This window comes from Girardinichthys multiradiatus, chromosome 1 (assembly GCF_021462225.1).
Source record: "Girardinichthys multiradiatus isolate DD_20200921_A chromosome 1, DD_fGirMul_XY1, whole genome shotgun sequence".
NCBI classification, from domain to species: Eukaryota; Metazoa; Chordata; class Actinopteri; order Cyprinodontiformes; family Goodeidae; genus Girardinichthys; species Girardinichthys multiradiatus.
The window spans coordinates 28725647-28742818 of NC_061794.1; the positions used below are offsets into that span (position 1 = coordinate 28725647).

The window sequence follows — 17172 nt, forward strand, 5'->3', positions numbered from 1 at the left end:
GTGTTGTTAAGGGTCTTTATTTTCTTGTTTTCATTTTGTAAAAATGTACAATATGTAAAAAATATATATACAGAAAAAAAACTTCTGGTTCAGTTACCTCAGATATCAGAATGGGATAGTTTGGAAGTTTAGTTCAGTGGAATGGTTTCCCTACGATGGCAAATTATCTTCTACCTGGTTAACAACGTTGGTATTTTCCTTCAAAACCGGCAGTATCAAATCCTATGCTTGTCATCTACCATCTGGTGGAAGAGCTAAGTCTAAGGTGGCTACACACACCTTCTAACAAGCAGATGTATTATAAAGTGCAAAGTTATTCTTTTAAAGTGGTAACTGGAAATATTTTGTGGCTCAGTGTATCGCTTGCCTTTTTAGTGGATTCCTGACATGAGTATTTTTTCATGCATGCAATCCATATCATTTTAGTTGGAAATAATACAATAAATACATGATCAAAAATGCCCAATGCATAAATTATGATATCAAAAGGATAACAAATCCAATTTATATTGTTAGAAAAAGTACATTTAAATGTGAAATCTGCCTATTATTTGTTCAGTCAGGCTTTAAAAGATGGAGATGGCATGAACTTCACTGTAAATAACTTCAACCCCTCACAGTAAAATGTAATTGAAAAGACTTGTGAATGAAGAATACAAAAATGAGGTGAAAAAGCGACAGTTGATAAGATATCTGCATAAAAATGCCTATTGAGTCTAAATTTGGTTGAAAAATTGTAGGGTTTATCAAATGGGCTATCAAAGCTGGACTTTTAACACATTTGTTTTCGCTCAGTTTGGACAAGACCTATTAAATTTTAAATGCAATTTTTGACTTTCTATATTTTTTCTGGACTACATTTTTTTTTTTAAGTGGTAAACCTTAAATATCCATTAAAATATGTCTACAAATATCCACTGTTTGGAGTTAGACTTCTTTATGAATAACTACTTGGTGCAAAAGTAACAAGGTTTATAAAATATTGTGGACTGGCATAACATTTTTCAGGCTAGTCTTATTTTAAGACATCTGAAATTTAAGAACTGCAAGTAAGATATTGTCTGCTGACAGCACTAGAGGGCCCCACTATAAAGCAGTCAAAGCTATCATTTTATTTCCTCTGCAGCTGGATTTAAAGAAGAAGAAAAACATAATCAATGACTTATTAATAGTTTCTGCGGGTTGATTATTCATCTGATGGTTGTGGAAGAGAAATCATTGTCTTGCTTGAAAGGCGTTTCTGTTAATGTCTGATCGGTGTACTTATTTTTAAATTAAGCACCTTTCAGGCTTACGTGCATAGGAACATCTAAAATAAGTAGAAAAAAGACATAAAAGGGTCAGATCAGTTCTCTTCTGGTGAGCTATTGGAAGTCAGTGTGCTACAAACTGTTAAGTTAGCAGTTTAGTTCGAAGGCTCGAAGGAAGCTTAGAGTTATGACTATGAATGTGAATAGTGATATAAGTACATCCTCGTGTTTGATTTAAGCTGGCTGTATTTGAATATAACAGCTAATACACCTTATCTGCCACTTTGGAGCAAATGAAAGGAAATATAAGATTTAGACTGTAGATAAGCACAGCGTGGTCACTAATGTTATGATTGACTGGCAGATATCATGCTTTCCTTTTTAAAAGTGTTTACTGATGGATACGCACACACGCACACACACACACACACACACACACACACCACCACCACCACCATAAGTTTCCGTTTACACCCAGCCTTTCACACATTCTCTGCTCCCTCTCATGTCTGCCATAAATACAAACTCATTAGTCCTGTGTTACATTCTCCCACTCATCCCCCACCCTCCACCATATCTTGCACTCCGCACCACACAGCGAGAGAGCCGCAGTGACGTATTGCTGGCCATCTTATTATACCATATCATAAAAAGCTGGTCGCCATGGCAACAGATCCCTTTGTTTCCCTGGCAACCGTCCGCCATGTCAAGGTGGCGATTCTGCCCCGCTGAAAAGGGGAGGGGGAGGAGACCACAGCAGCCAATGGTGGACCGATGAAACATGCAGAGGAAGAGGAGGGAGTGGAGCAGGTTTGGAAGATTGCTTGATTTGAAAAAAATGTGACACCTGCTGGTCACATTTGTGTATCACATGAAAGACCCTAAAATAAGAAAAAAGACCAATAATACCTTAGAAAACATATTTCATTGTATACTGCAGCAGTGATGAAGAAGTTATTATTTGAGGTCTTATGAGGTGTGTGATGAGTATCGACTCACAAGCACAACGTCTTCCTCCCGAAGTTTCTTGAGTATATGAAGCACTGCATCATGAACTGAGACAAACAACCAGCTCTTGGGGATGGACTCCGAGAAGAGGTTTGCTCTTTCCATCTGCTCCACCACACAGGCTATGTTCACAGCACATAAAGACAGAGTACGTGTCATGATTTTGTGTGTGTGTTATTTATTCATCTGTTTTTCTCTTCCGCTTTTTTAATACACTGACAATTTAATTTTGTGTTACACGTTACAGTGACAATAAAAAGGATTCTGCTGACCATCACAGGGAACTCGTATCATCATGATATATTTCTGCTTGACTTTCATGCACCATCCAGAACAATGTGGTGCCTCAGAGGCTGAGACCTTGATGCATTCACTATCAAAACCGTTTGATTTTGCATTGACATCTCCTCTATCTCTGTTGTGTCTGGTGCATGCTTTACCTTGACAGCCAGCTAGATAGATGGTCACGCCAATGTCTCCAAAGTCCCCAAAAATCTGGAAGGAAAACAAAACTTAATTAAGTGTTTGTTGATTTTCTCTTAATTAGCTATAGAAGAAAATTTTTGCCTTCTCAACTTTGTGATCAATACGGACATACTTTTTTCAGTGTCTTTACAGTGACCGTGTCCACAGAGCTGGTCATTGAAACATCCAGAATGATGCTGTGAATGCTCTTTTTCCCACTTTCATATTGATGTGAAACCTCCATAATGACCTCATACGTGTCTGAATCTGAGTCTGATATTACTATGTCAGGATAATAAGCCCAGTTAACATGGCCTTTGCCAGTGAGGTTTGGATCTGTGTCTGTCTGGTTCAAAACCGTGCCATTCAGGTTGTTCCTCCTCTCATTTAGCTTCTGCTAAAATATGGGGGAAATAATGATTAGAAGTTTAACAGCTGAGATCAGTATAACATTATTTACAGCATGCATACATTTTTCTTTGCTTTATCTTTTTCTCTTTTTCTCTCTTTTGCTTGTTTGCGCTTCTGCTTGGCCTCCCATTTCTTCTTCTCAGTTTGCAGCTTTCCAATGTTGATTCCACTCTGCACAGGTCCATGTGTCATAATTAAGACAGAGAAAGAGAAAGTGAAGCAAGAGGGAAATATAATGAAGCCAATGGAGGCTGATGTTACCAGCAGAGAGATTGTATCACACTTTTATGGACACCCATGTACATACCTTCTCCTGCAGGGACTCAAAGTACATTTCAGCATTTGTGAAGTTGATTGTGGCTGATGAGTGGAAGATTTTTATTCCTGGGATCTCTTTAGCCTACATTGATGCAATTAAAGACAAAAACAACATAGTTTAGATTTTTTTCTTATTATCTGCAGACATACAAACAAGTCTAATGAGAACATTCATCTATCAATTGTCTTCTTCTTATCCAAGATTGTGTTGCAAAGTGACCGGTCCATGAAGAGAACCAAGACATTAATCTCACAAATGACACTCTCCAGCTCAGTCTGCTGAATTCTAAAACATTCCTAGGCTAGAAGGGATATAGTCCTGGTTCTGCCCTGTATTGTACTTTTACGAGAATTTGCCTGCAAAGAATCCAAAGGAAGCCATCTGAAGGACATCATTATTAGATGGCTGAGTGTGGCTACCATACAAAGGAAGAGCAATTAGCCCTCTCTATACTGGATATCGGTCACAGGAATTAAGGTTAGAGTCTAATGATCATAGGTGAGGGTCAAAACCCAGAAGGATTGGTAAAGCGTTTCATGTTTTGTTTCAGCTCCTTCTTCAACATGACAGATCACAACAGGACCCTAATTTTTGCAGATAAAGTTATATCCTTCCTTCAATTCTGAACAGGATACCAGTAACCTTGAACCACTTGGGTTGAGACAAAGACTGACCATCCAACCTAGAGGGAGCAGCCCACATTTTCTCCAGTTTTGAAGTGACAGATTTGTTAAACATGTCCACAGTTATAATTTTCAATTTGTTCTAATTACACTAACAGTGCTACCAAGCTAATTTGTAGCAGAGCTACTAATGTTTACATTTATACCAATTTAGCTAGGTGTACTAGCAGGGTCAAGTGCAGTTGAGAGACAGAAATGTGCAGAAACTACATTTGCAAAAGCAATTCAGAATTATTTCAGCAAAATAAATAAGGCCACATAAATTATGGCCACATTTTCTTTCTTTAAATAAAATACGTTTTTTTTAAATACTCAGTGGTCAAATTTAAAAAAGAAACCTCAAATTCTAAGATACAAGTAAAGAAAGGGAAACTCTGAATGAAACTTGGATGATTTGTTTTGGAGCAATGATTTACCTCTCTGTAGGCCTCTGTGTCCAGATACAGGTCCGTGCCAGCTACATTGCCCAAGATTGAGTACCTGGGTCTGAAACATGTTAAAATGACATTAGAACAAGTATTGACCTGCAGCTTTGTATTAATTAGAGCAATGTATAATCTTTATCAGTGAGTATGATCAAGATGTGTTGTTACAGTTGTGTTTTAAAGATGACTGTGAGCATGGAAAAGCCGATGGAAACGGCCAAACCCATGTCCAGATTGAACAGGATGGTGCTTATGAATGTGACCAGCCACACAAGCTGCATGACAAAGACATCAACACAGAGGCATCAGCAGTTCAACAAACAGGATTTAAACTGAGCTGGAAGAGCAAGACTCACCAAGTCGACACTGTTGGTCCTCCACAGCATGGGGATGTCTGTGAACTGCTTGAACATTCCTTTCAAATTCACAAACACAATTGTGGATAAGACGGCCTGAGGAAACAGATGAATTGAGACAAACCCACAGCTTTTAGATTCAAATATATGGTATTGTGTACAGTACAGACCAAAAGTTTGGACACACCTTCTTATTCAAAGAGTTTTCTTTATTTTCATGACTATGAATATTGTAGCTTCACACTGAAGGCATCAAAACTATGAATTAACACATGTGGAATTATATACTGAACAAAAAAGTGTGAAACAACTGAAAATATGTCTTATATTCTAGGTTCTTCAAAGTAGCCACCTTTTGCTTTGATTACTGCTCCGCACACTCTTGGCATTCTGTTGATGAGCTTCAAGAGGTAGTAACCTGAAATGGTTTTCCAACAGTCTTGAAGGAGTTCCCAGAGATACTTAGCACTTGTTGGCCCTTTTGCCTTCACTCTGCGGTCCAGCTCACCCCAAACCATCTCGACTGGGTTCAGGTCCGGTGACTGTGGAGGCCAGGTCATCTGGCGCAGCACCCCATCACTCTCCTGCTTGGTCAAATGGCCCTTACACAGCCTGGAGGTGTGTTTGGGGTCATTGTCCTGTTGAAAAATGGTCCAACTAAACGCAAACCGGATGGAATAGCATGCTGCTGCAAGATGCTGTGGTAGCCATGCTGGTTCAGTATGTCTTCAATTTTGAATAAATCCCCAACAGTGTCACCAGCAAAGCACCCCCACACCATCACACCTCCTCCTCCATGCTTCACGGTGGGAACCAGGCATGTAGAGTCCATCCGTTCACCTCTTCTGCGCCGCACAAAGACACGGGGTTGGAACCAAAGATCTCAAACTTGGACTTATCAGACCAAAGCACAGATTTCCACTGGTCTAATGTCCATTCCTTGTGTTCTTTAGCCCAAACAAGTCTCTTCTGCTTGTTGCCTGTCCTCAGCAGTGGTTTCCTAGCAGCTATTTTACTATGAAGGCCTGATTCACACAGTCTCCTCTTAACAATTGTTCTAGAGATGTGTCTGCTGCTAGAACTCTGTGTGGCATTGACCTGTTCTCTAATCTGAGCTGCTGTTAACCTGTGATTTCTGAGGCTGGTGACTCGGATGAACTTATCATCCGCAGCAGAGGTGACTCTTGGTCTTCCTTTCCCGGGGCGGTCCTCATGTGAGCCAGTTTCTTTGTAGTGCTTGATGGTTTTTGCGACTGCACTTGGGGACACTTTCAAAGTTTTCCCAATTGTTCGGACAGACTGACCTTTATTTCTTAAAGTAATGGTGGCCACTCGTTTTTCTTTACTTAGCAGCTTTTTTCTTGCCATAATACAAATTCTAACAATCTATTCAGCAGGACTATCAGCTGTGTACTGTATCCACCTCCTGCACAACACAGCTGATGGTCCCAACCCCATTTATAAGGCTTGAAATCCCACTTATTAAACCTGACAGGGCACACCTGTGAAGTGAAAACCATTTCAGGTGACTACCTCTTGAAGCTCATCAACAGAATGCCAAGAGTGTGTGGAGCAGTAATCAAAGAAAAAGGTGGCTACTTTGAAGAACCTAGAATATAAGACATATTTTCAGTTGTTTCACACTTTTTTGTTCAGTATATAATTCCACATGTGTTAATTCATAGTTTTGATGCCTTCAGTGTGAAGCTACAATATTCATAGTCATGAAAATAAAGACAACTCTTCGAATGAGAAGGTGTGTCCAAACCTTTGGTCTGTACTGTATATGTGAGGATTAAAATCTAAGTTTTCTAAACATTTCACAAATCCAAGCAATGTTGTGAAGAGCTACGATTTTGCTGGTCAGTCCAGGTTTGACCTGTTTTTAAATTGCTATTTGAATGTTTGTCTCATTCTAAGGTGGTCCTGATGCCAAAAAAGCAGAAATGTTTTTGCTGTATTCACAGAAATAATACATATTTAATGTTTAAACTGTGCTTTAAAGAATCCAGACAACTGTAGATAAATAAATTCAGTCGAGTTATTAAAATCAGTAAAATAACTTGTGCAGTGCTGCTGCCCTCTGATAGAGTAGCACCGCACTATTTAGTTAGTTAGAGAGAAAAGAAGGGAAACACATAGTACCTTGGGAAGATCTTCAAACAGGGAGCCTATTTTTAAAACTGTGATGAGCACAATAACAGAGGAGACCAGCCCAGCAACCTGGCAAAAGACAAACACCAGGATCATGTGTAAATTAGCAAAATCTTATGTTGAAAAATTCAACAAAGCATCTGATTGCTTCTTAACTTCTGTCCCCAAAATACAGAAGCATTGATTTTTCTCTACTGTCAGGCAGTCTATAACATATTCTCTTTTTTTGTTTTACAATGTGATCACATTAAAATTAGTTTTACTTGTGTTTTTCCCCCAGTGCTTTCCTGTACAAGACTTCGAGACAACGAGGCAGTCACAGCGTAACACTGGAACAAACCACCAATGGCATTACAGAGGCCAGCAGCAACAAGCTCCTGAAAAAAGAAAAGCAGCAAGACAAAAAAAAAACATTAGTTAAATGTTATTTACCTTAGCCTACTGGCTGAAAAAAAATGATTTTCATAACTAGTATGAATCGATCTTACAGTGGTTCTCTGTAAGGTCTTTAATTTGTTTATATGAACTGCATACCCACAGATTTCATAACTTGTTTGGATCAGTAACATTAGTGAGAAGACAACGCTGTTTAAGTCCTGGTCATGGTTTAGCTTTCAGATAGCATAATCAGAAGCCAGTAAAAAAACAGCTGACACAATGGGACACTCATTCTTCTTTTGTCCCATTTACACTCACTTTATCTAATGCAACGTCTGTCTAACACTTAACCAAAGCTCATGTTCTGTTTCGATTGTACGCAGTAATTAAAAGTATAACCACAATTTACTTGCAGATAAAGCATTTAGAATTATGATTTAACATAAAGGTAACAAAGCATTTATCCAATGCAGTGTTTAATGTAATTAATATGTAGGTGGCTCATAATTTTACAAGACATCAGTCAGTTAGTCATTTTCTACCGCTTATTCCATAGTGGGTCACGGGGGAGCTGGTGCCTATCTCCAGCAGTCTACGGGCGAGAGGCGGGGTACACCCTGGACAGGTCGCCAGTCCATCGCAGGGCAACACAGAAACAATCATGCACACACTCATTCATACACCTAAGGGCAATTTAGAGTGACCAGTTAACCTAACAGGCATGTTTTTGGACTGTGGGAGGAAGCCAGAGTACCCAGTGAGAACCCACGCATGCACGGGGAGAACATGCAAACTCCATGCAGAAAGACCCCCGGCCGGGAATCAAACCCAGGACCTTCTTGCTGCAAGGCAACAATACTACCAACTGCGAAACCGTGCAGCCTTTACAAGACATTTTATAGATTAAAATATTCAGTCTTAAAGACATTTTACTGTCTTTACATTTTACATACAATAGGATCAGTTCTTTATGAGCATTTTGAATGTGCTTCAATTATATAATAATTTTAAGGACTCTGTTTGAGAGTGCTACTATTTGTTCAGGAGGAATATGCATCTGTTTTTTTTCTGATTTTGCTCCTCTGACAGCTTGGCTGCAGTCCAAACTAATGTCCAATTAATGTTTCTGTCTTTTATGAATGAAAATTAAAAAGGCTCTAAAATATATATGACGTTATACAGTGTCTTGCAAAAGTATTACACTACTGGAACTTTTCACAAGTTCCAAGCACCAAGATATGGCAGTTCAACCTAAATGACAGGCAAGCAGAGAAGCAGGTAGAAGCCCCATGGTAACTCTGGAGAAGCTGCAGAGATACACAGCTCAGATGGCAGAATCTTTTGATAGAACAACTATTAGTCATGCAGTCTAAAACCTGCCCTTTATGGAAGTGTGGCAAGAAGAAAATCATTGATGAAGAAAGATACAAGAAGCCCAATTTGCAGTTTGTCACAAATAATGGCATAGCAAAAATATAAAAGAAGGTGTTCTGGTCAGATGAAAGCAAATTCAACTTTTTGGCCAGCATGCAAAATATTATGCATGGTTGAAAAAATAACAGAGCAGATCATCCTGAACTCACTATCCCCATGATGAAAAATGGTGGTTGCAGCATCATGCTGCTGGGATGCTTTTCTTCAGCAGTGACAGTGCTGCTGGGCATCATTGGTGGGATGATAGCTGGAGGTGAATACAGGGCACATCTGGAAGCAAACCAGTTGAAGGCTGCAAAATCTTGAGACTGGGAAGGATGTTTTACCTTTCAGCAGGATGATGATTAAAAATGGCTCATACCATATTTATGTGTCAGAATGGCTCAGTCAAGGATCAGAGCTAAATAAAATTTTCTGCAAGACTGTAAAATGTATGCTTGCAGATGCTCTCCATCCAATCTGACTGAATTCAAATTCAGTTCAATTCAAAAATACTTTATTAATCCCAAAGGGAAATTAAATGTTGTTGTAGCTCATTAAGAAGGTTTCTTCAAAGAGCCGTTGTAGATGCTGATGGCTGTGGGCAGGAAGGACCTCTTGTAGCGGTCTGTCTCACAGCAGATCTGAAGAAGCCTCTGATTGAAGACACTCTGTTGTTGTACCACAGTCTCGTGAAGAGGATGCTTAGGGTTCTCCATGATGTTCTTCATTTTATGAAGAACCCTTTGCTAAATGAGCTCCAGAGGTACCATAGGAGTCCCCAGAACAGCCTTCTTTATTTGCTTGTTGAGCTATTCAATGTCCCTGGCTCTGACAGCATCTTGCTACAAACACTGAAGGTCCTAAGCTTCCTAAAGAAGTACAGTCTGCTCTATCCCTTCTTGTAGACGGCTTCATAGTAGCATCTCCACTCCAGTCTATTGTCCAGGTGAGCACCGAGGTATTTATACTCCTCCACCACCTCCACTTCTTCTCCCATGAAGAAAATAGTGATTGACCCATTCCTGTTTCTCTTAAAATCTACAATCATGTCCTGTGTTTTATTCACATTCAAGATGAGATATGGTTTCTACACCATGCCATAAAGCAATACTCCCTGTACTCAGCTTCTCGTCCTTCTCTGATCCACCCCATCATCCAAGTATTTCTGCAGATGACATGAGTCTATCTTGAATTGGAAGTCTGAGGTGCACAGAGTAAAAAGGAGTATTGGGAGTACAGTTCCCTGTGGTGCTCCTGTGCTGCTGACTACCTGGTTAGACTCACAACCCTTCAGTCTCACAAACTATGGTCTGTTTGTCATGTAGTCTTTGATCCAGGAGATTGTTGAGGCCTATATAAAAAAATAATGGGCAAAACATTTAATCTCCTGTTGTGCAAAGCTGGTAGAGACAGACTCCAAAAGAGTTGAACCCGTATATAAAGCAAAACCTAGTCCCACTTGGTACCGATTTGAGGCAGCTAAATGTAAAACATTCCACTTCAATTTCAGATTTTTATTTGTAAAAGACTTCGGAACCCATTTATAATTTTCCTCCCACCTACAATCAAACAATACTTTGGGTTGGTCTATCGCATAAAATTACAATAAAATAAAGTTTGTTGTAACATGACAAGATGTGGAAAATGCCATGGTGTATAAATAGTTTTGCAAGGCACTGTACAGTCGTACGGTTATTCCTGTCTCTGGTGTCAGGATAAGGCTTGATCAGTCAATTTTTCCACAAGTGTGACAGTCATGAACAACTGTGAGTGATTAGAGAGCAAACTCTAATTTCAGAGCAGTGATTCAACATCAGTTGAGCTGTCAGCTGTTTGTGTGTACGACCTTCTCACCTGGTTGCTATCCACTTTGTAGCCATGTTTGAGGGCGAATGTTTTGCCCAAGGAAATTGTGATGGCATAGCCCACAATGGCCACGGTGAAAGCATCAACTATAATCTTTGAGAAAAGAGTGGTATCAGGAACATGAGGGGCCTTGAGCCTGAGGAAACAGAAATGTTTTTTTTATTCCTACTTTAAAAAAATAGATTCAACCATTAACCTTTGATTTCTCCAAAAATGCATTCCATGATTGTTGGTTCACTTTTCGTATGACCTTTTTGGAAAAAAACCTGCTTGTTTAGAAACTACTACAGTGTCCTCCTTCTTATGAACTTCCCTATTCTGACTACCACAAAAAGTGGGACTATTTTTATGTCTGTGTCTCTGTCTACCTTCCTGATTTCTTTCTCTTTCTGTTTTGCCTAAAAGTCCTCCACATTTTAAAGCCACACACATGAACTCACCCACTGGGAATTTCACCAACCACATCAATTAAGTATTCACTGCGGAGTCCACAAAAATAGGTTATGATTGTTGCTGTGATGATCTGATGGGAAGTAATGGCAAACAGGATGCTAGTTTAAAATGAGTACAGCACTTGTTTTAGGAAAGTTCCAACAAGCCTTCAATCAGCTCAAATGGAAATACTGCCACCTAGTGGACAGTAAGGTAAAACAGTTCCCGTTTAAGTGAAAAAATTGAAGATTTTAACAAAGTACAGTACTTACCACTATGAGCTCTATAGGGATTGGTAATGGCAGCTTTCGTTTGTGACAATCATTAATTTGTTTAAAGAGAATGAGAATCGTAAGAGACACCAGGCTGACCACCAGCTCTGGGATCCTCGTCTGAGGCAGAAGTTTGAAAATTTCCACTACAGTCTGTGCGGAGGAGAAAAGTCAATGTAGTAAGTACATCCCTGCAGAAAATCGTGTAATGGCTTTTGGCATGTTGAAATCATGAGATATTAATGGAATAAAGTTTGCTCAAAAAATTTGGACTGAAAAGGAGGTAGAAGCTTAGATTGCCAGCTTAACAAAGGCAAAGAAAAAAACTTGGATTCTTTGTTTATTCCTCATACTCACATAAATGATGGAGAAAGGGCCAGTGAAGCGAGTTGGTGTGACTCCAAACAGGTATTTAAGCTGAGAGACACACACATGGCACGCTGATGCAGTAGTGTAGCCTCGAATAAGTGGCTCAGACAGGTAGGTCACCACAAAACCAAACCTCACCACACCCAGCAGGATCTTCAGATAGGAAAAAAGGGAAAAATGCATCCTCAGGGAATTCATTTATGATTATTGTGGTCAGACTTAACATATACAGAAAGACTCACCTGAAAGATTCCTGTCAGGACTGTGAGGGAACATGCTATCTGTACTCTGTATGAGTCCCTTTCAGATACGTTCAAACTTTCTGTCCCATTGGTCCCGTTTACAATAAAATTACTGTCTGGTGCAAGCCTTTCTGTCACACTCCCAACCATAATGCTGATCACAGCAAATGTACCTAGACACACACACACATAATCTCAAGCATGTAGTCAAATATTTTCACTGTAGAAGACCGAAAAGGGACAAAAAATGACTCCTCATTCACATGTTTCCACTCCTCACCCACAGAGATGTGCCTGGAGGTACCAAAGATAAAGTAGACCAGTACTGGGTAGAGGGAGGAGTAAAGTCCAAACACGGGGCGTAAGGAGGCCAGAAGAGCGTATGCCATGCCTGATGAAACAATCAATGAATTGATAATGTTTTTGAAGAACTACCTACTACTATTGCTACATTTTCTGCTCCAATGTCTGCTTATTAAAAATTAAGCGTCTGTGTTTTAGCTCCCATATAATAATCTAAATGCTGTAGAGGTAAATGTGGTTCATTTGAGTGTACATATGCATGCATACAAACCCTGTGGCAGATGCATGATGCCCACACTGCAGCCAGATATCACGTCACCTATAATATTTTCTCGAAATGTGTATTTAGGCAGCCAGGAGAGAACGGGAATCCATGTCAGGAGTATGCCCTTCAACCGGGGCACAGAACACCTGCAGCAGTCAGTACAAAAACACGAAACTGTTTGCTTGTTTGTTTGCAGGTAATAGAAGACAGCCTTTTGTCATTGTTAACTTGCAAGAACATGTGCACATTAGCCCCTTTTCCATCAAATTCCCTGGGGTTTAAAGGCCCATGATTTGTTTTATCTGGAAAAAAGGAATCCTATGGATTTGGGTGCCTTCTGTTTCTATTGCTCAGTAAGGCAACAAATCATTTATTTAAACCAGCCTAATGATCTATGGGGAAGTTGTGAAGAGAAAATGCAATACATCTTCAGTCCAGTGGATGGTATTACTTCTTTACTCCCTTTAAAGACTATTAGCTAATAATTATTGTCTTTTGTTTCAACTGATAAATAATAGTAGATGATGAGCAGCTTTGGAGTTATACAGTTGATTAATTTCTTCCATTATTCCATTATTAGCAAGAAAAGTTTTAATCATTATTTTACATTTAATTTTTTTACCGACCTGTGTGTGGCCAGGGTTGTTGCTTTAGAACTGTATAATTTATTTACAATAACTACTAATGAACACACTTGCTTGTCTTTTATTATCATCAGGTAAACTCATTTCAGATATCTACAGCACAAACAGAAAGACGTTTTTAGTAAAAGTTTTTATTTATTAAAATAAAAAATAAAAAGATAATCAGTCCAGAAGTACAGGGAATTGATACCTTTTCTGTCTAATCAAAAGCAAGAGGGTGAAGAGGATCACTTGGAGCTTATGGGAAACTGCATCCAAAGCTGGAACTGTGGTCTCTCTTAAATAAAGAGTTCACACTCCAATATGTTAGGCTTACATGAAAAGCCAACTCTTTATATTCACTTTCAGCTGCCACAAACAGACAACAGTTAGTGGGAAACCCAAGAGGGAAGGCCAATTTCATGCAGGTTAGTGGGAAAGACCCAGTTCAACTGCCTAGCTAGCTCAGTTTACATCAGGCGGACCAGCCTGTAGGTGGAGCTCTGCTGCTCCGAAAATTCATTAAAGAACATTTTAGAGTAGGCTAAAACTTGACGAACTGACTGCACAGATGAAGTTTTGAGGTCTAAAAATATATTTAAGCTACTTTTTTTTGACAAACTAATGGTAAAGAAACTATGAATTTGTACACTCACCGCAGCTATTACCGCTGCTGGTGGCGCAATGACTCGCTGCACACATTCTCGCCCCTTTGACAATCCCGGGGAAATCAGGAAAGTCCTTCCTCAGATCAGGGGCCTCATGTACGAAGCCTTGAGAATGTGTACGCACAAAAACCTTGCCACGCCATGTTTCACGCACAACTGGGCATGTACAAGAATTATGTGAAAGTGTAAACTAAAGCCCATTTAAATACACTGAAATAAGACTCCATTCAATTTTAGTTAATCTGTGAAGCATCAGACCCAACGTTTTTTAATGAGTTTGAGCTTTAATGGTTCAAACCCCAGCAATGAAACTAAATCACATTCAGCCTCATACAATAACGTCACATTTTGAAGAATAATAGAAACCGGGAGGGAGCTGACCGACAAGTCAGGTATTGAACAGTCATCCCTGAGCCGGGCCATGCCAGACATATGGGACGGCCTCATCCATATGTTGTTCAGATATATACTGTTCTTCTAAACTGTAGCTCTCATTTGCCCCAAGGAGCTGATTTCTGAATGTAATCAGAGCTCTGGACTATACTCATACTGCTATAAAGACACCATCTGTAAGTGAATAGGCTTTTGTGAATAGAAATCTTTTTTCATTTAATAGATGTGCAACCTATTTGTGATGCTTAAATGTGTCTCACAAATGCAATGGCATGTTGGCCTCCTCAACTCATGATTCCTTTATACTATAATAATATTTATAATTACTCTAGTTATAGTTCTGTTGGGAACTCAGGTAGGCTCCATGCTTGATGGGTAGCTTCTAGAAAAGATGTAATTTATTTTATGTGGCATTCTGAATAATTTTAAAGTTTTAAAGTACTTCATGTAGTGTGTGTGGTGACAGTCTTCCTAATAGAAATATGGGAGGCATGTTCACGTCTTTACAATGATCAGCGTTAGGCTTTAATTGAGCTCAATGCAGCAGCCAGACAGTGCTGTTTGGATTTGAGGCTGACATTGTAGAACTAAACGGGTTTGAGAGAACAAACGTTTTATTTTAAGTCAGGTTAGAGTCGCTGACTCGCTCATTCAAGAAGCGGTTGGTTTGCCGTAATTCAAACAAATCCCTCATAGTATGTGGACAAAGTCTCTCTGTGACTGCCACAACACTGTTGCCATGAGTTTTTGGACACTTGGTAAGTGCCTTCTGGCTATTTATAGTACTTGCATATGTATTATGTAATTGAGTCTCTTTGCTCTTTTCTCTGTGGTTGCCATTGTTAACCATGAAATAACATTGATCAGCTGGCTCATTTAAATACACATTGCCATTTATGAGTTACTTTGCATTGACCATTTATGGTTGAATGTGGGTGGTTAGAGGACAGAACCTGATGCAGAGCTTTGTATGCAAACATTGAGGTGCAGCTATGATTTATCAAGGGGAAATTGCTTGCTAGTGTGCGTGCGCATGGTTTTAAAAGTCTGGATTTTCTATGGCGTACGCCATTTTTGGCTTTTGGGTGTACACACACTTTTAGTATAGATTCTGTGCAATGTTTTTTAAAGGAGACCCCAGGAACTTTTCCCCAAGTAAAATTACCTGGGTAAATTTGTACAGAAACACACCCTGGGCTTTCAAAAGCCCCAAGCTTTCCACAAGCAATGGAAAAGGGGCTATAAATGCATTTTAAAGAATACAGACAAAAAAGACTTGGGAAATGTAGCACCTGCAGCAAGGTTTATCAGCTGGCCTTGGATACAGTAACATTTTGGAAAAAAACACTACTATTCCCTTGGATTAAAATGTAGGAGTGCGTACAACCAATGTCAATTTATGAAACTTGGAAATGTATAAGTGAACATATACAAGCTTAACATATGACGTTAAAATTATAATATTTACTTTTCTTAGAAAATCATAATAATGTCATTTCTTCGAATCCTGTTTCTATTTATAAGTTGTTGTATAGAAACAAAGCACCTAACTGCTAATAAATGCATATGCAAAAAAAGCCCTTTAAGGCCATACACATTTTATAATGGGTTCAGCCAGCAGTTTAACACTGTAAAGCAAATTAGATGCTCCCGTCCAAAACATATTTCTGTCTTTGTTTTTCATAATTCCACCCTCCACCCTCACATTTTTTCCCTGCTTTGTTTTTACCTCAACATCTCCTTCAATTGTTCACACACGGTGGGTTTGCTGGGCCTTGTCCCTTTTTGTGCCACCACATCCAGGCGGGACTCATCCAGAACTTCCCTTCGGACAATGTACTTCCCAAGAGACAAGTGTCCATCCTCCATGTTTTCGTCGGTTTACTCAAATTCTACTGACATCTGAATCGCTGCTGTGTGTTTACATTTCCTGCTCTCTGCTCAAAGGTGTTTTTAAATGAAAGAGATGTGTCAGGTGTCACCATTTTTTAGCACTGACTAACAGTGCTTCCTTCTTTTTAAACTGTGGGAGTGACCGATACTGAGAATCTACACCAGTGTGTGGGTGTGCCTGTTTCTTTCCTTTCCTTTACTCAGAAGAGACCACAGCATTTCACACATCCCTGATATTCACAAACACACACATACGCCCGAGGTAATATGTGTGTTTCATGTGAGCATGCATGTGTGCTCCCTTTTATGATTAACTTTGTGCAAACAAGCTGCATCGTCAGATTTAAAAAATGCTCAAAATCTGCAAAACTGGAAGAGAAGCTGAAACACTGCAATAAATATTGAATGTTTATACATTAAAAGCATAAATATAAATATTAATACCTCAAATTTTGTTGTGTATTTATAAAGTGGTGACTCTTTGAGGCTTTTATGTTGGTGTGTAGAAACAAGTTTTACCAAAATCTTCTAATTCCCTAGAATTCTTATCTCAGGACATAAGTCAAGAACAGTTGCTCTGCAGGAGGATAGCAGATGACCCACTGGTTAACTGGTGATTTTGTTTCCCATGATGGCCAGAATACAACCAACAAATTGTAAAATTTATGACTACATTCTCTATATATTCAGCACTCTTTTCAACTAATATTTAACAAAAAGGAAAAGGGAACAGACTGTTGCCTTCAGTAGCCTTGGGCTATATTTGCACAGATGTTTGGTGATGATAAGATTAAATCAATTAACGTGATGATCAACATGTTCTTTTGTGCATTCTCCCTGCTGTACTGTCAGAAGTTATTTAGTTGTCAAATATCATTCTTCTTTCTATAAGACTGGCTGGAGACAAACATGGATTGTAACTATGGCTTCTCTAGCAACCATAACACAAGTTCTCACGATTGTTTTCTTTTGTCTGTTGAC

At 39.2% G+C, this 17172-nt stretch overlaps 1 protein-coding gene across 4 annotated transcripts; it reads right to left on the reverse strand.

Annotated features, from left to right (window-relative positions):
• Position 1: 1 nt before the first annotated feature.
• si:ch211-117c9.2 (solute carrier family 26 member 6) lies at positions 2-16273 on the reverse strand. Of its 4 annotated transcripts, none has more exons than XM_047375614.1 (19): positions 16028-16273; positions 12621-12760; positions 12327-12437; positions 12047-12219; positions 11793-11957; positions 11436-11588; positions 11172-11254; positions 10720-10867; positions 7335-7448; positions 7063-7140; positions 4918-5013; positions 4730-4836; positions 4553-4622; positions 3442-3534; positions 3195-3305; positions 2857-3117; positions 2699-2753; positions 2250-2380; positions 2-2131 (listed from the first exon to the last, which is right to left on the reverse strand). In XM_047375614.1, exons 1-19 carry the CDS (start codon positions 16165-16167, stop codon positions 2105-2107), a joined length of 2256 nt encoding a protein of 751 aa, XP_047231570.1. In that variant the 5' UTR covers positions 16168-16273; the 3' UTR covers positions 2-2104. The 4 variants fall into 4 exon arrangements, 2 of the variants coding, with proteins under 2 accessions (XP_047231570.1, XP_047231565.1); XM_047375609.1 differs by having other exon boundaries at positions 2857-3120; XR_007039753.1 differs by having other exon boundaries at positions 2117-2131; positions 2250-2753.
• Between the last annotated feature and the right edge of the window lie 899 nt (positions 16274-17172).

Bases quoted from the DNA above. Each gene is read 5' to 3' on its own strand.
- si:ch211-117c9.2 (XM_047375609.1), bottom strand. From the start codon at position 16,167: ATGGAGGATGGACACTTGTCTCTTGGGAAGTACATTGTCCGAAGGGAA. The intron at 12,761-16,027 runs GTAAAAACAAAG...TGACTGCTGCAG, and splicing joins CAATTGAAGGAGATGTTGAG to GTGTTCTGTGCCCCGGTTGA. The intron at 3,121-3,194 runs GTATGCATGCTG...CCCATATTTTAG, and splicing joins AAGATAAAGCAAAGAAAAAT to CAGAAGCTAAATGAGAGGAG.